General features: G+C 44.4%; 1 protein-coding gene across 9 annotated transcripts in view; it reads left to right on the top strand.

Moving 5' to 3' along the window:
- The window catches only part of HEATR4 (HEAT repeat containing 4), an 81737-nt gene that overhangs the window by 35930 nt on the left and 22605 nt on the right, over positions 1–23202 (top strand). For 6 of the 9 annotated variants that reach the window (XM_084969689.1, XM_084969693.1, XM_084969692.1 and 3 more), the window contains 5 exons: positions 5223–6169; positions 7117–7304; positions 8328–8468; positions 11335–11538; positions 13263–13406. In XM_084969689.1, coding sequence (XP_084825815.1) covers positions 5223–6169; positions 7117–7304; positions 8328–8468; positions 11335–11538; positions 13263–13406 — 1624 coding nt within the window. Of the gene's footprint in view, positions 1–1968; positions 2214–5141; positions 6170–7116; positions 7305–8327; positions 8469–11334; positions 11539–13262; positions 13407–23202 lie in introns of those variants that run through there. The other 3 variants (XM_084969690.1, XM_084969691.1, XM_084969697.1) reach the window with 3 other exon arrangements.

Below are 23202 nucleotides of genomic sequence, written 5' to 3'. Positions count from 1 at the left end.
TTAGGCTTTGGGGTATTGTGGATAGTTTTTTGTTTTGTTTTTTTTCTTTTTAGGGCTGCATGTGAGGCATATGGAAGTTCCCAGGCTAGGGGTCAAGTCAGAGCTGCAACTGCTGACCTACACCACAGCCACAGCAATGTGGGATCTGAGCCATGTCTGTGACCTACACCGCAGCTCACCGCAGCCCCAGATCCTTAACCCACTGAGCAAGGCCCAGAATCAAACCTGCGTCCTCATGGATACTAGTTGGGTATGTTACCTCTGAGCCACAATGAGAACTCCAGTGGAAAGTTTTACTTTGCTTTTTTGGCCAGAATTTCTATCACCAAAAAAAAAAAATGTTTTTTATAATTAAACAGGGTCTTTTTTGTAAACTTTGGTAATATACAAAGATAAAATTTACCCTTTAAAGTGCATAGTTAACTAAGTACATTCATATTGTTATGCAGCCTTCAACAGTATCTCCTTTTTCATCACCCAAACTGAAATTCTGTACCTATTAAAAAACTCATTCCTCACTCTCCACCATAGCTCTTGGAAATCACTATTCCACTTTCTGTCTCTGTGATTTGACTATTCTAAGTACATGATATAAGCAGAATCATACACTACGTCTTTGTGTGTCTCATTTCACTTTGCACAAGGTCTTCCAGGTTCATCCACATATGTAGCATGTCGGCATTTGTATACATATACCACTTTTTTTTTTGGTAGTGTCCAAGGCATATGGAAGTTCCCAGTCCAGGGATCAAACCCACACCACAGCAGTGACAACACTGGATCATTAATCCCTCAGCCACCAGGGACTCTGACAGTTTATCCATTCATCCACTGATGAACATTTGGGTTGCTTCCACCTTTTGGCTATTGTGCATATGCATGAACATGGGTGTAGCAAACATCTGTATAAGCCTCTGCTTTCAATTCTTTGGGTATATACCCAGAAGGAGAATTGCTGGATCACATGGTAATTTGTTTTTGAGGAACCTTAACCAGTGTTTTAATATTTAACTTTTTAAGTCTTTAAGTCATTTCATCCCAGAAAACATGTCCTTTTTCAAAGGTCTCAGAGCCTGAGCACAAATCTAGCCCAGACCCTAGAAGTCAGGGCTCAGGTTAGTCAGCAAGAGAGGGCGATTACCTGAAAACCACCACCCCAGGTCAATTAGACAGACAGAACTTTATGCCCAGAAATCTTTATTGTCAGGACAATTAATTCTTTTCACAAGGGGAATCCTGAAGACCAGTATTCTATAGGCCTGTATTTTTAATTAATGTGTACATGCGTGTGTAACTGGGTCCTCATGCTGTACAGTAGAAAAAAAAATTGTATTGGGAAAATAATTTAAAAAAAAAATACAGGGCTTTGGAGTTCTCTGGTGGCCTAGCAGTTAAGGATCCAACATTGTCACTGCTGTGGCTTGGTGAGGGTTTGATCCCTGGCCAAGGATATTTTGTATGCAGCGGGTGCAGTCAAAAAAAAAAAAGAAAAGAAAAGAAATACAGGACTTGAAGGGTCCGCTTGTAAAAATAGTGTTATTGGCTGATAATCTAGCCAGAATTGGGAGAGCAGGGGAGATGGAATTCAACTGGGCGAAGGGAGGAGAATAAGCAGGGGCAGAGATAAAAGGGGAATGGGAGAGGCCCAGAGACACTCATTCTGCTTTACCATGTGTTCTGTCAGCCTGGTGGTCTGAAACATGCCAGAGCTTGGTGTTCATGTGTTTGTCCGCTTTGTCGCTTTCTCAGGAGCACTTATGAACCAATGTGGGGGAGGGAAATATTGAGCTTCATAAACCTAGAGGTTTATTTTTCAAAGAATGGCCAAGACATCCATTTTGCTACTGGTCAATAAATAACAATGCAATTTCCCAAAGCTCAGCTTACAAAGAAGGAAAGTTAATAAATAGCCGAAGATACTGAACCCCTGATTGAACCCACAGATTCTGTGAGTAGACTCATGGAATTCTAACTAGTTGGTTGCCTGGTGACCAGTATAATCAGCTTTGGACCTTCAAACTAGGAAAGTTTTATGACAGAACTTTGCTTCCCTTTGAAGATTGTGCGTGGGAAGCCATTTTGAAGGTAATTTCAGAACACTGCTGCTCCATCGGTATGCGAAAGAAGCTTATTGGCATCAGCTGAATGACAAGAGGCAGATAGATGTAGTTGAAGATTTTGGATTAGGTGTCAAAAAGTCAGTGCTGCTTCAGGTACTAACCAGTACTGTGATCTTAGTCACATCCCTTCCCTCAGGACCTCAGTTTGAAATCTGTATTATAAAAGAGTTGGGGAGTTCCCATCGTGGTGCAGCAGAAATGAATCCGACTAGGAACCATGAGGTTGTGGATTCCATCCCTGGCCTCGCTCAGTGGGTTAAGGATCTGGCGTTGCCGTGAACTGTGGTGTAGGTCGCAGATGTGTCTCGGATCCCGAGTTGCTGTGGCTGTAGCGTAGGCCGGCAGCTGTAGTTCCGATTTGACTCCTAGCCTGGGAACCTCCATGTGCCACAGGTGTGGCCCTAAAAAGCAAAAAAATAAAATAAAATAGAAGCGTTGGAACAAATCCTTTTTTTTTTTTTTTAAACTTTCCGGTTGTGTCCGCAGCATGTGGAAGTTCCCCAGGCCAGGGATCCAACCCACACTGCAGCGGCGACACAAGCCAGATCCTTAACCTGCTGCCACAGGTGAACTCCTAGATCATATTTTATGGCAGAGTTTTCAGAGTAATCTTAGGAGACAGCAGTATATCTGCATGAGTGCATGGCAAAGAATGGGAATTTGAAAGTCGAGGGGAAAAAATTAAGGGAACTTCCTGCTAAGAAGGAGGCAGCTGAGTGGGAATTTGAAATAAGCCAGGTTAAGAGGCTGTGTTCCCTGATCTCACTCTCCCCACTAACCAAGCGTCTTTCATAAATCCCACAGATAGCTCTTGGATCGTAGTTTTCTCTAAATCTAATGTATATAAAAATCTCTGCGAGCTTGCTAAAATGAAGATTCCCAGGCCTCACTTGCAGGCTACCGAAGCGATATGCTGGGGTGCGGAACACAGGGATCTGCGAGTTTTTAACAAACTCCTCAGGTGATCTTCATGCAGAAGGTCCTTTAACCATATCTTACAAACATGTCCCAGAAGTTGACTGTCCCCGTTTGGGGCCTACCTAGGAACTTTAGTACTTAGTAAAGTACTCAAAAATAAGGTTTATGGCCTTTTCTTCTGTGGCAGTTTCCACTGCTTTAGTAACAGAGGGGAAAAAAGCAAGGTATTACTCTTTTTCGCATGCATTATTTAGCCCACTTCAACTATTTCTGCAGAATAAAGGCAAAAGACCAGGTTGAGGAAGGTGGATCAGGAAGGTGAATAGAAGCGCGGAACCAGATTTGGAACCTCTGAGATACCACCGTTTTGATTCTGGATTCTAATATCAGGTTTTAACTGGAGGCATGTGGCATAAACCTTTTGTCCCCGCTCCTTCCTGTCCAGCCAAGTTCCTGGAAATGCAAGAGATAATGCTCCTGGTTGCTGCTTACCAGATTACAGGGCTGGGTCTGTAGTTATACCAGGTTTGAATAACTGTAGGATGCCTTATATTCAACTTCCTAAAGCTGACAGTACACAAGAGGACCTGGGACCTGCCACTCTGCTTTTGGTTCTTAAGGGATAGTGTTGGGAGGGACCCTGCCTCAATAGTGGTCCCCGAGGTCTTTTCTTCCCTCTCTATGCACCTTCTTTTGGGGGAGGGCATGCCCACGGTATGCAGAAGTTTCTGGGGCCAGGGATTGAACCCGTGCCACAGCAATGACATCACCAGATCCTTAACCCACCGCACCACCAGGGAACTCTGCATCTTTTCCTTTAATTGCCTAGGACCCCAGTACTCCTAAACTGTTCCCTAAGTGCCCAATGCTTCTAACTGTGGGGCCCCAGAGACTTGCCTTCTAAGAATAATAGTCCGTGCTTAAGTCAATAACAACAGTTCCTCACAATTCCTGTAGCTGGCAAAGAACTTTCATACATGTTCTCTAATTTTGCGCTTCATATCAATGCTAAATTAGAACAGGTATCAGACTCTATTTTCAGAGTGGCAAACTAAGGCAAACCAGGGATATTAAATCTTTTGCCCAGGGTAACATGGCTGAGGAGTGCAGAGCCTGGCCTGACACTTGTCTTCTAAGTCTCTCCAGGACAAGCCTCTTTTGACCAAACCTTAGAACATTTTGTCCTGTCCCAATTCCTTTATAAAAACACATCTAGGGAGTTCCCATTGTGGCGCAGCGGAAACAAATCCGACTAGGAACCATGAGGTTGCAGGTTCGATCCCTGGCCTTGCTCAGTGGGTTAAGGATCCAGCGTTGCCATGAGCTGTGGTATAGGTTGCAGATTCAGCTCGGATCCTGCGTTGCTGTGGCTCTGGTGTAGGCTGGTAGCTACAGCTCCGATTAGACCCCTAGCTGGGAACCTTCATATGCCGCAGGAGCGGCCCTAGAAAAGACAAAATGACAAAAAAAAAAAAAAAAAAAAAAAAAGAGAGAGAGAGAGAGATTATATGTCAGGACAAGGCCATAAACCAGAGTCATACTCAGGGAGAACCCTGAATGCCAGGCTGGGTTGTCTGAACTTTACAAGTCTTTCAACAGGGAGAAAGCAACATTTGGGGGAAAATTAGAAGCCTGGGATGCTGCTGAAAAGTCATCCCTCATAAGGAGATGCAGGGCAGAGCTTTGGGACAAATGTGAGAACTGGAAGCAAAGGTCTGACACAAGGAATATTTTGAATGTTGCAGCATGTCTTTCTCTTGTGTTTCTTTTCTTTTCTTTTTTTTTTTTTTTTTTTTTTTTGTCTTTCTGCTATTTCTTTGGGCCGCTCCCGCGGCATATGGAGTTTCCCAGGCTAGGAGTCGAATCGGAGCTGTAGCCACCGGCCTACACCAGAGCCGTAGCAACTAGGGATCTGAGCCACGTCTGCAACCTACACCACAGCTCACGGTAACCTCGGATCTTTAACCCACTGAGCAAGGGCAGGGACCGAACCCGCAACCTCATGGTTCCTAGTCGGATTCGTTAACCACTGCGCCACCACGGGAACTCCTCTCTTGTGCTTCTAATTCACGTGGCCTCTCCCCTCCCCCATCTGTTCTCTAGGTTATTTTCTTACCGACTGCTATGGGATACCAATTTCCACTGACCTAGAGCTCTCACCAGTTTTTCCCATCCCCTTAATAGGTGCCTGGTCCTGCCTCCAGCCGTCCTCTGGACCAGGCAGTGTGGAAAAGAAGCATTTGCTGGGAAACCATGACTAGGACGGAAAAGGGAAAGACCTTTCTCCCCCACCATTTCCATCAGTCACTTCCCCCACAGTTGGGAAGGGGCATGATTTTCTCCCACTTAAAACCAAGAAGCAAGTTGGAATGTACCTCTGTTTCCAGTGTGCCTCCAGTCTTCCACTTTAGCCCACAGCACTGTGCACACCTCAAGAACCAGTATGTGAAAAAAGCTGCTGCAAACCTCACCTTTTCTCAGGAGGTGGTGTGGCTGCGAGCGCTGCCCAGCATTCCTTACAGCCAGTACAGCTTTGACCATCTCTACAATGCAGACAACATCATCCAGCCTTGCAAGGTCAGGAAGGCCCGACCTGAGAAACCTGCCAGCCTCAAGTTCTTGGATTTTTCAGGTCCCTCAACAAAGGTCACCTCCCAGGCTATGAAGACGGAAAGCTCTGCCAATCTAAAGAAGCTGAAGAAATCAAAGCCAACAAGTGCAGTCCAGGAAGCACCTGGCCCTCTCATTCTTCATCCCCGCAGGAACCCAGACATGGATCTGTCACTTTCTCCAGATGTGAACCTGGAGGAGAGGGAAACCTGGCTTCCACCTCCTGAAAAAGAGGCCAGAGCCTGGGAGGCTATCGTGCTGGAAAAGCTTAACAAGCGCACTGCCCGATGGATCCAGAGCAAGCGTCCTCTGAGGCCTGGGGTGTTCCCCAGTAAGTGGCAGAGCTTCTTGCGCCAGCAGTATGACTGGAGCCACATCCGGGATGAGCTCACTTCTTCCAGCGACCTGGAGCTCTTAAAACAGCTGGAGGAAGAAGAGGTGGCAGAATTTGAGGATCGAAGGGTCATCCTGTCCACTCAGGTGGAGAAGAAGCCAGAGCTGCTGCTTCCTGTCTATTATAGGTAGACTGGCTGGGGCCTCAGGCATTCCTTTGAGAATCCCTGGCTCCCCTTTAAGGACTCCTGACCTGGCTCAAACCCCTTATTTCGGAACACACTCCCCCATTAATACCTTGTGTTTTCCCCCATCAGCTCCCTAAGCTTTCCATAAAGTAAGGTTTCCCAACTCTGACACTCTTGACATCCTGGGTTGGATACTTCTTTGCGGTAGGGAGCTGGCCCTGTGCATTGTAGGATGTTTAGCAGTATCCCACTGGATGCTGATCGCACACTCCAGTTGTGACAACAAAAGATATTTCCAGACATTGACACATATGCCCCCGAGGGACAAAGTTGCTCCCAGTTGAGCACTGTTGCCTTTAAAGGAACAGGTTGCCTTTCCCAACAGACTGAGCCATTCTGCTGCTCCAGGTACTACCCAAGTGTTCCTAGAAAGGCATCTACGGTGAGAGTGAGGAAGGCAGAGACCTCATGGCTCAGAGGTTTGTCCTGCCTCACTCTGAATAAGGAGCCATTGTGTCACTGACTCAAAAACTGACTGGCAGCAGGACAGAGAACTAAACAACCTGAGAGGGGGGGATCACCGCATTTCTCATACTGCTTCTCTTTTCTGACTAGAGGGAAGACTGGAGCCGTAACATCCCTGATTCCTAAACATGAAGTAAAAATAAGTGGAAACATTTATGTTTTCATTTATTGGACAGATATAAGTTGCATTCCCATGACTGTCCAGGTACTTTGCAAAGTGCTGGGAATACAATGTAAATGAGACAGACACAGACCGAGCCTTTAAAGAGCTTACAGTCTCTCCACTAAATAACCACACACTTAAGAGATAAAGCGAGGTATTATAGGAAATGGGGTCCCTTCCTCAAGTCCACGCACCCTCTAAGGGCACCAACTTTAAAGCCACCTGTCCCCCTTTTTCTCCCCATCTTATTCCTGCCAAGATTGCCCCATTACTTGCCACAAGTGCAGACAGCTGAAACCCTGCCTGGTAACAAGACTGCTGAGGCTATCGATGAAAACAGGAGCATCTACCAGCCCCCAAACCAGAGCCGTTGCCAACAGGTGAATCCTCGAGCTGGAAAGTTTGCTTACTCCACAGACAACACCTTTGAACAGGAGATTTACTTCGGTAATGGAGCTGGGGCCCTGCAGTGGGGGGCTGCGGGGGACATGGAGCAGGGATGTGTAAGGTAGCTGGGGGAGGAAACATGCACAGGTATGGATGAGAGGCCCTGGATGACCCAGGTGATCATGGTAACATCCTGGTTACTAGCACAGGAGGGTTTTTTTTGGGGGGGGGGGTAGGGACAGGAGCAGGTTTCTGATAGAGAGGAAACTCTTCTTCCTCTTCCCCCTTTCTCTATCCCTTTATGCTTACTAAGGAGGCAGTGGAGGGTAGGATTGCAAAGTAATCAAGATTTGGCTTTGAGAACAACCTGCCTCTTGTCTATATGCCCTTCTCCCTTCTCTCACTGAAATATTCCCCCACTGAGGTGCTATGCTGGAAAAAAATCACAGGCTTTGGAGTCAGATAGATCTGAGTTTAAACCTGGCTTAGCCCCTTCCTACTAACCCTGAGCAAATTATCCCTCTGAGCCTTATGTACCTTACCTGTAAAACAGTATTAACGAAAATGCAGTTCAAGTAGAGAAGAAATATAGTGCTTCTGCCTAAGCCCCCTGCCCCAATTTCCACCACCTCCCCCTCCATCCTGCTATCCTTTAGATCCCTGGGCTTCCAGGATGCACAATCAAGGACTGCATGTTCCAAGCTGTTTATTCTTCCCTACCCTTGTCTTGTTCCTCAGTTGCTTCCAACTGAAAGTCTTCTTAAAGTGTTTAACAAAATTACTCAGATGATGGTATTAATGAATGATAAGAGATGCATTAGGTACCCCTTCATTAGTACCTAGCTTTTCATAGGGGACAATGCCTGTAAGTTAGGTTCTGACTTGGCTTCCAGGCCTTTATGATGCTACTGGCTCATACTTCCAAGCAGCAGTCACCTTCAAGGGATTCCCCCAGAGCATGGCAGCCATGAGTCCGAGGGGCTTAGAGTAGGGCAAAAGGAACAGCCTGATCCTGGTGACCAAAAACCCAGGAAGAGAGGAAGGAGGGAGGTACTAGGGACTCATTTTGTTATTTGTTTACAGATAAAGTCCAGATCATCCACAAGATTGGTGCAAAGAGAGACCAAATTTTCTTGGAGAACCTCAATCGATACAACAAGCAGCTGTCTAAGGTCTTCCCTGAAACCCCCGAAAGGTGGACTTCCCAGCCAGTTCCTGAACCACGTAAGCAGGAAGCTGATAATGGGGTTAAAGATGGAAGTGTGGCTGTTTCTTCAAGGCCCCTATTTCATAGGCTGGGACACCACCAGCATCTAGGGGAATCCTTCCTGCCAATTAAAAATCATCTCGGAGTGGCTCAGTGGAAATGAATCTGACTAGTATCCATGAGGATGCAGGTTCGATCCCTGGCCTTGCTCAGTGGGGTGGGGATCCTGTGTTGCCGTGAGCTGTGGTGTAGGCCGGCAGCTGTAGCTCGGATTTGACCCCTAGCCTGGGAACTTCCATGTGCCACAGGTGCGGGCCTAAAAAGCAAAAACAAAACAAATCATTTCATAAAATTATAAAATATTGGGCGTTCCAGCAAGTTAAGGACCCACTGTTATTGCTGCAGTGGCTCTGGGTTCTGCTCTGGCATGTGTGCGATTCCCCAGCCTAGGAAATTCCTCATGCCATGGGCATGACCAAAAAAAGGAAAAAATTATAGGAGTTCCCACCATGGTGCAGTGGGTTAAAGTATCCGGTGTTGCTGCAGCTGTGGCTTGAATTCAGTCCCTAGGCCAGGAACTTCCATATGCTGCTTTAAAAAATAATCATAAAATACTAACTGTAACTAGGAAAAGCCTTTGTGGCCCATACAGTTGAAATCAGATAGAACTCAGGTGTCACTAAGTGTTTTAGGACCAGTAATTTCCAGTAAGATAGATCTCATCTTAATGCTCACAGAGGAAGGACGTCGAACCCTTGCAAGTCCTGGACGTAGTCATCTGATATCACCTCTCTTTTGACTCTATAAATATTATTATTATTTTTTTGTCTTTTGTCTTTTCTAGGGCCACACCCTCGGCATATGGAGGTTCCCAGGTTAGGGGTTGAATCGGAGCTGTAGCCATCGGCCTACACCACAGCCACAGCAATGCCAGATTTGAGCAGCGTCTGCGACCAACACCACAGCTCACAGCAACACCGGATCCTTAATCTGCTGAGCAAGGCCAGGGATCGAACCTGCAACCTCATGGTTCCTAGTTGGATTGTTTCTGCTGCACCACAGTGGGAACTCCCATCGAACCCTTGATCTAGCACTCTGCCCCTTTCCCTTGGGCTGGCTTTACCCTCCCACCTCCATTCTCAGGCCCATACCTGCCTCAGTCCCTAGGGTCAACCTGTGTTTCAAATTTCTGATTCATAAGTGCATTACTCTTCGTTCTGTAAGACACCATAAGGTAGAGGGAAAGGAGTTAACCAAGAAATGAACTCATGAAACAAAAAGTGCCCATCTTCTAAAAGACTCTGTCTCCATTTCCCATGACTCTTTTCTTTGCAATGTCACCGTGCAGATGGGCCCCTTGGTGTGCAGAAACTAGCAGTAGTAGTGACCCATTCTTTTCCCCAAACCTCTGTCTCTAGTGCTGCCAGGCCCTACAGATAACAGCCACTGGAGTAGAGGAGGTGCTAATGAAGGCAGGTAGCTTCCACCAAACTCGCCCCCCTTCTTTGTTGAGGACTACCATTGTACAGCAGTGAAGAGAGCATGCCAGAAAAGCCTTGGGTTGGGTCTTAGCAAGTCACCTTCTAGGGCTTTAGCTGCCTTATTAAAACTGCAATACCTACAGCAAGATACTTGCAAAAATTTAGCATCCTATAGCACCATTCCTCCTCCCAAATTAAAAACATTAAAAAGAAGGAGTTCCCATTGTGGCTCAGCAGTAATGATTCTGACTAGTATCCATGAAGATGTGGGTTTAATCTCTGGCCTCTCTTAGTGGGTTAAGAATCTGGCATTGCCATGAGCTGTGATGTAGTTCTCAGATGTGGCTCGGATCTAGCGTTGCCATGGCTGTGGTGTAGGCTGGCAGCTGCAGCTCCAATTCCACCCCTAGCCTGGGAATTTCCATATGCGACAGGTGCAGACCTAAAAAGAACAAAAAAAAGAAAAAAAACATTAAAAAGAAAACGATAAATTAGGTATTAATGGAATTCCCGTTGTGGTGCAGCAGAAACTAATCTGACTGGGAACCATGAGGTTACAGGTTTGATCCCTGACCTTGCTCAGTGGGTTCAGGATCCAGCGTTGCCGTGAGCTGTGGTGTAGGTCAAAGACTTGGCTCAGATTTGGCGTTGCTGTGGCTGTGGTGTAGGCCAGAGGCTATACAGCTCTAATTAAACCCCTAGCCTGGGAACCTCCATATGCAGAGGGTGCAGCCCTAAAAAGGACAAAAAAAGACAGGAAAAAAAAAGGAATTAATGTCCAATTACATTCTACTCTTTTTTTTTTTTTTTTTTAAATGGGCTACACCTGCAGCATATGGAGGTTCCCAGGCTAGGGGTCGAATCAGAGATATAGCTGCCAGCCTACACCACAGCCACAGCGACTGTGGATCCAAGCCTTGTCTGTGATCTATATCACAGCTGATGGCAATGCCGGATCCTTGACCCACTGAACAAGGCCAGGGATTGAACCCACATCCTCCTGGATCCTAATTGGGTTGGTTAACTGCTGAGCCACGATGGGAACTCCTACATTCCACTTTAAGTGGCAGTACAGCAAATACTGAATTTTATGAGCAAACCTTCTTACATATAAACATATTGATGTTCCTACAGATTTATTAAATTTATAAAAAGGTTTGAATGCATCTCAACTTTTCTTCTGCAGATTTCTCTGCCCATCATCATGGCTTTAGCATGTCTGTAGTCAGGAGCTGTCATAACTCCCTGTGGGACCTGTACTCAGTTTCTTACATAAATCACAGGAAAGTGGGCTCTTGATAGTTTTGTTTTGCCCTGGTGCTAATCAGGAAAAAGATGTGATGCTGGCTGGGAACACAGGCCTAGGGCCGAGGGCGAGTATACCTCATGCTGCCCTGCACAGCTTGCAGGCCTGTGAAGGGAGCCCTGCGCTGGACAGCTCTGCCCACACCAGCCAAGGATCTGCTGCTACAGGTGGGTGAGAAGGACATGCCCATGAAGACCAGGAGACTGAAGAAGCAGGCAGAGTCACTGAAGGAGACCGTGACTTGGGAACTGGAGGTCCTGCGGAGAATGCTGCAGGAGTGGAAGCTGGCCTGGGCTCTGAGTGAGTGAAGCAGAGAGGAAGGGGGAAGGCATGGGGGGTTCCTGGTATAAAGCCATGTATTTGTGAAGGAAGAGGTTCTCACCTTGCTCTAGTGGTTCTCAATCTTTGAAAACCCATCCGGAGTTCCCATCGTGGCTCAGTGGGTAACAAACCCGACTAGGATCCATGAGGATGCAGGTTCCATCCCTGGCCTTGCTCAGGGGGTTAAGGATCCAGTGTTGTGAGCTGTGATGTAGGTGGCAGACACAGCTCCGACCCAGCATTGCTATGGCTGTGGCGTAGGCTTCAGCTCCATCTCTAATTCGACCCCTAGCCTGGGAACTTCCATATGCCTCAGGTTTGGCCCTAAAAAGACCAAAAGAAAAAGAAAAAAAGAAAGAAAGAAAAAGAAAATAAAATCCATTCCTCTCTTGTGAAACAAAAATCCAGTTGCCTCATCAAGTTTAGAGTAGATAAGAGTCTTTCACACAGTGACAGACAGCTGTGTTTATCTGTGTGCTTTTTGCATGGGTGGTTTTACACTAGTATTTTGTAGGAAATTCACTACACTGAGAACTCTTCACAGACACAGACCCTGTCTTACTGACCTCTGAAATGTTACACTCAATAAATGGTGCATGAAAGGAAGGGTGAATTATGCTGCTCAAGCAACGGGAAATGCAGTGATCAAAAGAAATTGCAGTTGACTGTTTCAAAAATTCATTTGTAAAGTTGGGAGAAGGCTGAGTGCCTGGGGCAGAGGAAGGGCCCAGCAAGAGCTGTTGAAAGTTACACTATTTGAGGAAGGTGCTGGCTTTCAGAACCTGAAAAACTAGTCTACTTAATGCAGGAAAAACGGTAGTGACCCATCATATCAACTGGATCTGATAAGCAAAAAAGAGTTGAAAAAGATTCTGAGTAAAATCTACCAGTAAGGAGCACCTACACGTGAAGGGAGCACAAAAATAAAAGCTTTATGCCTACAAAGAGAGCAGTTAGCAATAAAATGAAGAAAACCTTGAAAGCCATATGGAAGAGCCCTCAAAGTCAAGGAAACCTAATAATAACTACAGTCACTGACTGTAGTTATTATTATACCTTAATAAGAGTCCTTATTATACCTTGCAGACATTTTGCTAAACATTTTGTCTAGTTACCTCATTTAATACTCAGAGTAACTCAATATTGTAGGTTCTAGCATTATTCCCATTTTACAAAAGAGAACTCTCAACCCAGAGAGGTTAAGTCACTTATCCAAGGTCACACAGCTAATAACTATAATTCCAAACCATGTATGTCCAACAAGGTACCCTTAACCACTATGTTTTATTGGCCTTGTTTTCCAGATGATGACAATAATGAGTTATTTAGGAGTTCCATGGTGGCTTAGCAGTTAAGGATTTGGTACTGTCACTGCTGTGGTGCAGGTTCAGTTCCTGGCCCAGGAACTTCTGTTACGTCAAGGTTGCGGGCGGAGGTGGGGGGGCGCACACACAGAGTTGTTTTAAACAAACCCATGCTAGAATATAAGATGAGACTGGGAAGAGTTTTGAGAACTACCTAGAGGGTACATGGATCATCAGAGAAATAACTTCCCTAAGGACTTTATCTCTGGGGCCCTTTATTCTTCTGGGCTGTTTCGCTTGAGCTGTCCTAGGGGAAGGGAACTTCTTGTCACCTGCCTGCAGCCAAACATCCAACCCTAACCAGGTGGTTCTCTTCTCATTTTCCTCATTGTGGCATAGTCATCGAGTGGCACCATAAAACTATAGAGGGGCTGCTGCAGAGCTTGGCAGACATCCATGACGAAGTTCGGATCCAAGCCATCATCACTTGTGCCACCGCTGCTTTAGAACGGCCCCGGATTACCGTCAGCCAGGAGGACTCAGGTGAGAACCAGAACTGGACTGCTTAAGAATACAAGCAGTTCGCAGAGCCATAGAAATTTGGAACTGACAGGGACCTTGGAGCTTATCTGAGATCATTTTACAGAATGGAAACCCAGACCAGGGACTGGCCTGGATATACACACTTTATCAGCCATACAGATGAGTATAAAATTCCTGACTTAATGGTCTAGTGCTTTTTGTACTCATTTCATCACCCTTTGATGCTCCATAGCTCACAAGGAAGTTTTAACATTGTACGACCTTCAGCGCTTCCATTTATAATAACCAAAACGTGCATGGATATGTGTGCATGTGTGCACACACTTTTCTCCTGACTCCATTTCAGCCCTTCTTTGGCAGCACACCTCAAACTCAACATGTTCCAGGCTGAACTCACCACCGTCCACACATTCTGATCTCAATCAGTATTTGAAGCCAGGACTCAATTTCAAAGCCAGGACCCCAGGGTTCATCCTGGACAAATCCTGCCTCTCCCCACAACCAATCAACCAATAAATTCTATGGATTCTGCTTTCTTTCTTTTTTTTTTCAAAGGACTATATTTCCAAGGCTACTTTATTTTGTTGTTGTTGTTGTTGTTGTTTTGTTTGTTTTGTTTTTTGGTTTTTGGGTTTGTTTTTTTTTAAATTTTCCCACTATACAGCAAGGGGGTCAGGTTATCCTTACATGTATACATTGCAGTTACAGTTTTTTCCCCCACCCTTTCTTCTGTTGCAACATGAGTATCTAGACATAGTTCTCAATGCTATTCAGCAGGATCTCCTTGTAAATCTATTCTAGGTTGTGTCTGATAAGCCCAAGCTCCCGATCCCTCCCACTCCCTCCCCCTCCCATCAGGCAACCACAAGTCTCTTCTCCAAGTCCATGATTTTCTTTTCTGAGGAGATGTTCATTTGTGCTGGATATTAGATTCCAGTTATAAGTGGTATCATATGGTATTTGTCTTTGTCTTTCTGGCTCATTTCACTCAGGATGAGGTTCTCTAGTTCCATCCATGTTGCTGCAAATGGCATTATGTCATTCTTTTTTATGGCTGAGTAGTATTCCATTGGGTATATATACCACTTCTTCCGAATCCAATCCTCTGTCGATGGACATTTAGGTTGTTTCCATGTCCTGGCTATTGTGAATAGTGCTGCAATGAACATGCGGGTGCACGTGTCTCTTTTAAGTAGAGTTTTGTCCGGATAGATGCCCAAGAGTGGGATTGCGGGGTCATATGGAAGTTCTATGTACAGATTTCTAAGGTATCTCCAAACTGTTCTCCATAGTGGCTGTACCAGTTTACATTCCCACCAGCAGTGCAGGAGGGTTCCCTTTTCTCCACAGCCCCTCCAGCACTTGTTATTTGTGGATTTATGAATGATGGCCATTCTGACTGGTGTGAGGTGGTATCTCATGGTAGTTTTGATTTGCATTTCTCTTATAGTCAGCGATGTTGAGCATTTTTTCATGTGTTTGTTGGCCATCTGTATATCTTCCTTGGAGAAATGTCTATTCAGGTCTTTTGCCCATTTTTCCATTGATTGATTGGCTTTTTTGCTGTTGGGTTGTATAAGTTGTTTGTATATTCTAGAGATTAAGCCCTTGTCAGTTGCATCATTTGGAACTGTTTTCTCCCATTCTGTAAGTTGTCTTTTTGTTTTCTTTTGGGTTTCCTTTGCTGTGCAAAAGCTTTTCAGTTTGATGAGGTCCCATGGGTTTATTTTTGCTCTAATTTCTATTGCTTTGGGAGACTGACCTGAGAAAATATTCATGATGTTGATGTCAGAGAGTGTTTTGCCTATGTTTTCTTCTAGGAGTTTGATGGTGTCCTGTCGTATAGTTAAGTCTTTCAGCCATTTTGAGTTTATTTTTGTGCATGGTGTGAGGGTGTGTTCTAGTTTCATTGCTTTGCATGTTGCTGTCCAGGTTTCCCAGCAATGCTTGCTGAATAGACTGTTTCCCATTTGATGTTCCTGCCTCCCTTGTCAAAGATTAATTGACCATAGGTGTCAGGGTTTATTTCCGGATTCTCTATTCTGTTCCATTGGTCTGTCTGTCTGTTTTGATACCAGTACCACACTGTTTTGATGACTGTGGCTTTGTAGTATTTCTTGAAGTCTGGGAGAGTTATGCCTCCTGCTTGGTTTTTGTTTCTCAGGATTGCTTTGGCGATTCTGGGTCTTTTGTGGTTCCATATAAATGTTTGGATTGTTTGTTCTAGTTCTGTGAAAAATGTCATGGGTAATTTGATAGGGATTGCATTGAATCTGTAGATTGCTTTGGGTAGTATGGCCATTTTCACAATATTGATTTTTCCAATCCAGGAACATGGAATATCTTTCCATTTCTTTACATCTTCTTTGATTTCTTTGATTAAAGTTTTATAGTTCTCGGCATATAGGTCCTTTACCTCCTTGGTCAGGTGTATTCTGAGGTATTTGATTTTGTGAGGTGCAATTTTAAAAGGTATCATTTTTTTGTATTCCTTTTCTAATGTTTCATTGCTGGTATACAGAAATGCAACTGACTTCTGAATGTTAATCTATATCCTGCTACTTTGCTGAATTTATTAATCAGTTCAGGTAGTTTTGGGGTTGAGTCCTTAGGGTTTTCTATGTATAGTATCATGTCATCTGCATACAGTGACAGTTTTATCTCTTCTCTTCCTATATGGATGCCTTTTATTTCTTTTGTTTGTCTAATTGCTGTGGCCAGGACTTCCAAAACTATGTTGAAGAGCAGTGGTGAGAGTGGGCATCCCTGTCTTGTTCCAGATTTGAGTAAGAAGGCTTTCAGTTTTTCCCCATTAAGTATTATATATGCTGTGGCTTTGATTATATTCAGGAATGTTCCCTCTATACCCACTTTGGCGAGGTCTTGATCATGAATGGATGTTGAACTTTGTCAAATGCTTTTTCTGCGTCTATTGAGATGATCATATGATTTTTGACCTTTTTTTTGTTAATGTGTTGTATGATGCTGATTGATTTGCGTATGTTGAACCATCCTTGTGAACCTGGGATGAACCCAACCTGGTCATGGTGTATAATTTTTTTGGTATGTTGTTGGATTCGGTTGGCTAAGATTTTGTTGAGAATTTTTGCATCTATATTCATCAATGATATTGGCCGATAGTTTTCTTTTTTGGTGGTATCTCTGCCTGGTTTTGGAATGAGGGTGATGGTGGCATAGAATGTCTTTGGGAGTATTCCTTCTTCTTCAACCTTTTGAAAGAGTTTAAGGAGGATGGGCACCAATTCCTCTTTATATGTTTGATAGAATTCACCTGTGAAGCCATCTGGTCCTGGACTTTTATTTGTAGGGAGTGATTTTATGACCTCTTCAATTTCATTTCTAGTGATCGGTCTGTTCAGTTGGTCTGTTTCTACTTGATTCAGTTTTGGCAGGCTGTAAGTTTCTAGAAAATTGTCCATTTCTTCCAGATTGTCAAACTTGTTGCCGTATAGTTGTTCATAGTATTCTCTTATGGTTTTTTGCATTTCTGCTGTATCTGTTGTGATTTCTCCTTTTTCATTTATAATTTTGGTTATTTGGGTTCTTTCTCTCCTCTTTTTAGTGAGTCTGGCCAGGGGTTTGTCAATTTTGTTCACCTTTTCAAAGAACCAGCTCTTGGTTTTATTAATTTTCTCTATTGCTTTTTGAGTCTCTATTTTATTGATTTCTTCTTTGATCTTTATAATTTCCTTCCTTCTGCTGACTTTAGGACTTTTTTGTTCTTTTTCTAATTCATTTAGGTGAAGGGTTAAGTTGTCAATTTGGGATCTTTCTTCTTTTTTGAGAAAGGCCTGTATTGCTATAAATTTCCCTCTGAGCACTGCTTTCGCAGCATCCCATAGATTTTGAGAGGTTGTGTCTTCATTATCATTTGTTTCAAGGTAGTTTTTAATTTCCTTTTTGATTTCCTCATTGACCCATTGGTTTTTTAGTAGCATGTTGTTTAGTCTCCATGTAGTAGGTTTTTTCTCTTTGCTTTTCCCATGGTTGATTTCTAATTTCATGGCATTGTGGTCAGAGAAGATACTTGAGGTAATTTCTATGCTCCTAAATTTATTGAGATTCGCTTTGTGTCCCAATATGTGGTCGATTCTTGAGAATGTTCCATGAGCATTTAAGAAGAATGTGTATTCTGCTTTTTTTGGATGTAGAGTCCTGAAGATATCAATTAAGTCTAACTTTTCTATTGTTTCCTTTAGGATCTCTGTTGCTTTATTGGTTTTCTGTCTAGAGGATCTGTCCATTGATGTGAGGGGGGTATTGAGGTCTCCTACTATGATTGTATTCTCATCAATATCTCCCTTTATGTCTGTTAATATTTGTTGTATGTATCTGGGTGCTCCTATATTTCGGGCATATATGTTGATGATAGTAACATCCTCTCCTTGGATGGATCCCTTAATCATTAAATAGTGTCCTTCTTTGTCTTTCTTTATGTCTTTTGTTTTAAAGTCTATTTTGTCTGATATGTGTGTTGCGACTCCTGCTTTTCTGTCTTGTCTATTGGCGTGAAATATTTTTCCCCACCCTTTCACTTTCAATCTATATGTATCTTTTGTCCTAAGGTGAGTTTCTTGTAGGCAGCATATTGAAGGTTTTTGCCTTTTTATCCACTCAGCCACTCTGTGTCTTTTGATTGGGGCATTCAGTCCATTGACATTTAAGGTGATGATTGATAGATGATTATTTATTGCCATTTGAACCTCATGTTCCAGTTGATTCTATGGTTGTCCATTCTTCCTTTCTTTTTTTTTTTTTTTTTGTTGGATGATCTCCTGTTGTTATCTGCTTAAGTGTATTTTTTTTTCATTTTTTGCAAATGCAATATTTGGTTTTGGCTTGTGGTTGCCCTGTTTTTTAAATATGCTAACCCCTTCCCATAATTGTGTGTTTTAGCCTGATGGTCCTGTAAGTTCAAACACTTCATTACTATATTAAAATTAAGAAGAGAAACATACAAACAAACAAAAAGGTTTATTTACTTCCTAACATCCCTTGCCCACATTTTATGGTTTTGATGACTCTCTTTTATTTTTTTCTTTTTAATTTTATTTTGTTTGAAGCATGTTCATGATTAAATCTATATGCTGGCTTATTTGAGTGACTGCTCTCTGATTGCAGTTTCCTCAGTCCTAGTTCTTCCTCTTCTTCTTCTTCTTTTTTTTTTTCTTTTCTTTTTTCTTCCCTTTCCTTCCTTTCTTTTTGGTTTAGAGAAGTCCTTTCAATATTTCCTTTAACCTGGGTTTTGTGTTGCTGTATTCTTTAAGTTTTTGTTTGTTGGAAAAAATTTTTATTTCCCCTTCTATTTTAAATGATATTCTTGCTGGATAGAGTATTCTAGGTTGCATATTTTTTCCTTTGAGCACTTTAAATATCTCTTGCCATTCCCTCCTGGCCTGTAGTGTTTCTGTAGAGAAATCAGCTGATATTCTTATGGGGGTTCCCTTATAGGTAACATTCTGTTTTTCTCTTGCTGCCTTTAGGATCCTCTCTTTATCACTAACTTTTTCCATTTTTATTATGATGTGTCTTGGTGTGGGTCTGTTTGGGTTCAGTTTGTTTGGGGCCCTCTGTGCTTCTTGTATCTTGAACCCAGTATCCTTTAGATTTGGGAAGTTTCCATCGATAATTTCTTCAAATATATTTTCCATCCCCTTATCTTTTTCTACTCCTTCTGGAATTCCTATTATGCGTAGATTGGCCCGCTTTATATTATCCCATAGGTCTCTTATATTGCTTTCCAGTTTTTTGATTCGGTTTTCTGTCTGTTGACCGGATTGAGTGATTTCCATTATTCTATCTTCCATATCACTGATTCGTTCTTCTGCATTATTCATTCTGGTTTTTACTGCCCCTAGTTCAGTTTGCATCTCTGCAAATGAATGTTCTAGTTTTTCTTGGCTCCTCCTTATATTTTCTAGTTCCTTTCTGAGGGTATCTGCATTACTGTTCATATCTTCTCTTAATTCCTTCAGTATTTTCACTATTTCTCTTTTGAACTCCAAATCTGTCAGACTGCCGAGATCTGTTTCATTGTTGACTGTTTTAGGTGAGTTCTCCTGTTGGTTTGACTGGGGGTGGTTTCTCAGCTTCTTCATCTTGCTTGTTGTTTTCTTTCTCCTGAGAGAGTTGTACTCTCCGTTATCGGGCAGTGTTTGCCTTGTCACTGCCGTGGAATATTTCCTGAGGGCTGGCGTTGTTGGTCAATCTTTTTTGAGGCAGTGTGGCTTTTCTGGAGTGTTGATGGGGCTAACAGTGTTTCTTTGAAGCAAAGGAGGGCTTCCTGAGGGCAGACAGGACTGGGAGGTCCACACCACGATGGTAGCAGATTTCACTTGGTCATGCAGAGCTTGCTCTGGTGTTTTTAGGCTGTGGGGTTCTTGCAGGGGGTTGGCGGTGTTGGGCAGCTGTTCCTCAGGGGTGCAGCACCCCCTGGGGGCTGGAGCAGCTATCTGGGTCACTGAGAACCGAAGAGGCTCTTCCCTAGGGCAGCCCAACTCAGAAGGACAGCCTGAGAATGTAGGCAGATCTTTTCACAATCTGGCCGAGCTTGTTGCAGCTTTTCTGGGCTGCAGGGGCTCTTCCAGGGGGCTGGTGGTGCTGAGCAGCTATTCTGCAGGAGTGGGGCACCCCCTGGGGGCTTGGGCGGGTAGCAGGGCCACTGGAAACCCAAGAGGCTCCTCCCCCAGGGCAGCCCGACTCAGAAAGACCGTCTGAGATCTTTTCTCGACTCGGCCAGGCTTGTTGCAGCTTTTCTGGGCTGCAGGGGGTCCTGCCTGGAGCTGGCAGTCATATGCAGCTGGTCCACTAGGTCTCAGCACCCCCTGGGGGCTTGGGCGGGTAGCAGGGCCGTTGGAGACCCAAGAGGCTCCTCCCCGGGGCAGCCCGACTCAGAAAAACCGTCTGAGAATTAGGCCGATCTATTCACGGCCTGGCTAGGCTTGTTCTAGCTTTTCTGGGCTGCAGGCCTTTTCTCGGGGACTGGTGGTGTTTGGTGCTGCTCTGTGGAAGTGTAGCCCCTCCAAAGGGCAAGCAGACCTGTGCAGGGACAGCCCCTGCGGTGGTAGGCTTCAGGCAATTGTTGAGGCCAGCCCTCCTGGATGGCAGGCAGCCCCAGGTTCGGCGAGAGCGTAGGGGGTGGTGGGGGTGGGGGGAGGGAATGCACTGGGAAGCACAGCTTTCTGCTAGCTAGCGGGCCTGTAAGCTTGCTGTGGCGTGGGGGGTATTCTATGGGGACCCACCCCTTCTTCTCTCCCCTCCCCAGCAGGGGCGCAGACCAGGCTCTTCTCCCAGGTTCCCTCTGATGCGGCTTTCCACTTCCCCGCCCCTAGAGTATTGTTCCCTTCCTCTGCTTTGTTTTCTAGTCTCCCAGGCAGTCTCTGCCCCGTCAAATGGTTTCTAGACCTCCCAAGCAGTTTCCACTCCGCCCCGCCCCCCCAGCCCAGGGACTAACCTCTTGGGCCGAGGTCTCGGTGCCCAGCCCCCACCCAGGCGTCGCCCGGCCCTTTCTCGGGGACTAACCTTCGGAGGCGAGGTCTCGGTGCCCAGCCCCCACCCAGGCATCTCAATTTTTGGTGACTGTGCCTGTAGTTCAGATGGTCCGTTGGGTTCTTGATCAGCTTTTCCGTACTCCAACTTACTGCTACACTCTTCTCTGCATCTGGAGATTTCTCCGGTTTGTTTGATCTTTCCCCTGGTAGGTGACTTTCCAGGGTGCGGGAACCCTTTCTCCTCTGCAGTTCCCTTTCGGGAGTGCCCGTCCCGCTTGGATTCACCTTCTCTCACTCTCCTCTTTTCTCCCGTTCTGCCCAGTAATTTCACGAACTTCTTGCCGTTATTGGAGTTTAGGTTCCTCTGCCAGCGATTGGTTGCTGTTCTGTGCGAGTCTTTATTCTGTAGACGTGCTTTTTTTGTTGTGTTTGTGGGAGAGGGTGAGCGTGTCTCCCTACTCCTCCACCATCTTGTCCTCTCTCTCGGATTCTGCTTTCTAAACATTTCTCTTTTTTAAAAAAAAAAGTGTCATTATCAGCCAACACAGAGGAGTATAAAAAGAGTAGTTACCTTCCCCCATCCCACTTCCCAGTCCCCATCTTACCCCCTTGCCATTCCTCAGGGTAACATATGTTAGTTTGGCTTTCCATGTCTTTCCCTATGTTTTTATAAAACATACTAACATATATGTGCTTTTCTATTTATTATAAAAATGAGTGTTGAATTTTTACCAGCCATTTTCTAGTTTTTTCTCTTTTTGTGGTTATGCTGAATTCTGTTGTTAAATGCTTTGAATAAATCCCAATGGATGACACTTTCATTATTCCACTGGGTTTAATTTGTTAATATTTTAGAGTGATGTACTACATTCATAAGTAGAAACCTCTAGTTTATATTTATACTATTTTTATTAAGCTTTAGTTTTTATTAGCTTTGTAAAATGAATTAAAAGATTTGGCCATTCTTAGGAGTTCCTGTTCTGGCACAGTGGAAACAAGTCCAACTAGTATCAGTGAGGATGCAGGTTTGATCCTTGGCCTCGTTCAATGGGTTAAAGATCTGGATCTGGCATTGCCTCGAGCTTCGGCGTAGGTCCGACCTGGCTTGGATCTGGCATTGCTGAGGCATAGGCCAGCAGCTGTAGCTTGGCTTTGACCCCTAGCCTGGGAACTTCCATATGATGTAGGTGTGCTCCTAAAAAGAAAAAAAAAAGAGAGAGAGAGACTTGGCCATTCTTCCCAATGGTTCGTAATCTTTTGAAAAAGAAATGTCAATAGCTTTTTTTCTTTGCTAGATAAACAGTAAAAGAAAAAAAAAGGGAAAATTTCCCATCTGCAGGAGCCAGAACTGTAATCTGCTGAGAAACTGGTTTAACTATAAAATGCTATTGAAAGGACACAAAATCACCAGACTCTTACTTCTCCCTCAGGTACCCTTTCAGTACCACCTTCTGTGTGAAGCCTGGGCTGACGCTTTTTCCTTCTCAGCTGCTGGTAGCATCCTATTATTATTTTGCCCTAATATTTATCATTCTGATATATTGTCTACTTTTCTGCCATCTCTACCAGGCAAGGAACACCTTAGAAATGGGAGCTAATTTTATCTCTATGAAGTCATCAGGTTTTTATTTCTTTTTTATAATAATAATAATTATTATTTTGGTCGCCCCACGGCATTTGGAGATCCCAGGCCAGGGATCAGCTCCGAGCTACAGCTTCGAATTAAGCCACAGCTGAGGCAATGACAGATCCTTCACCCACTATTCTGGGCTGGGGATCGTACCCTCGTCCCAGGGTTTCCAAGATGCTGCTGATCCCGTTGCACCACAGTGGGAGCTCCCAAAGTTGTCAAGTTTTATTTTATTTTATTTTATTTTCCCACTGTACAGCAAGGGGGTCAGGTTATCCTTACATGTATACATTACAATTACAGTTTTTCCCTCAAATATATATATATTTTTGTCTTTTGTCTTTTTGTTGTTGTTGTTGTTGCTATTTCTTGGGCCGCTCCTGCGGCATATGGAGGTTCCCAGGCTAGGGGTCGAATCAGAGCTGTAGCCACCGGCCTAAGCCAGAGCCACAGCAACGCGGGATCTGAGCCGCGTCTGCGACCTACACCACAGCTCACGGCAACGCCGGATCGTTAACCCACTGAGCAAGGGCAGGGACCGAACCCGCAACCTCATGGTTCCTAGTCGGATTCGTTAACCACTGCGCCACGACGGGAACTCCAAAGTTGTCAAGTTTTAAAAGTTCTGTTTCACTTATATCCTGTCTACTGAGTT

The sequence above is a fragment of the Sus scrofa genome, chromosome 7 (genome assembly GCF_054392235.1).
Source record: "Sus scrofa isolate SSC_HxYL_T2T_F1_AM1 chromosome 7, Sscrofa_HxYL_maternal_Yorkshire_Landrace_v2.0, whole genome shotgun sequence".
Classification (NCBI taxonomy): Eukaryota; Metazoa; Chordata; class Mammalia; order Artiodactyla; family Suidae; genus Sus; species Sus scrofa.
This window is presented reverse-complemented; position numbering and strand designations above follow the sequence as displayed.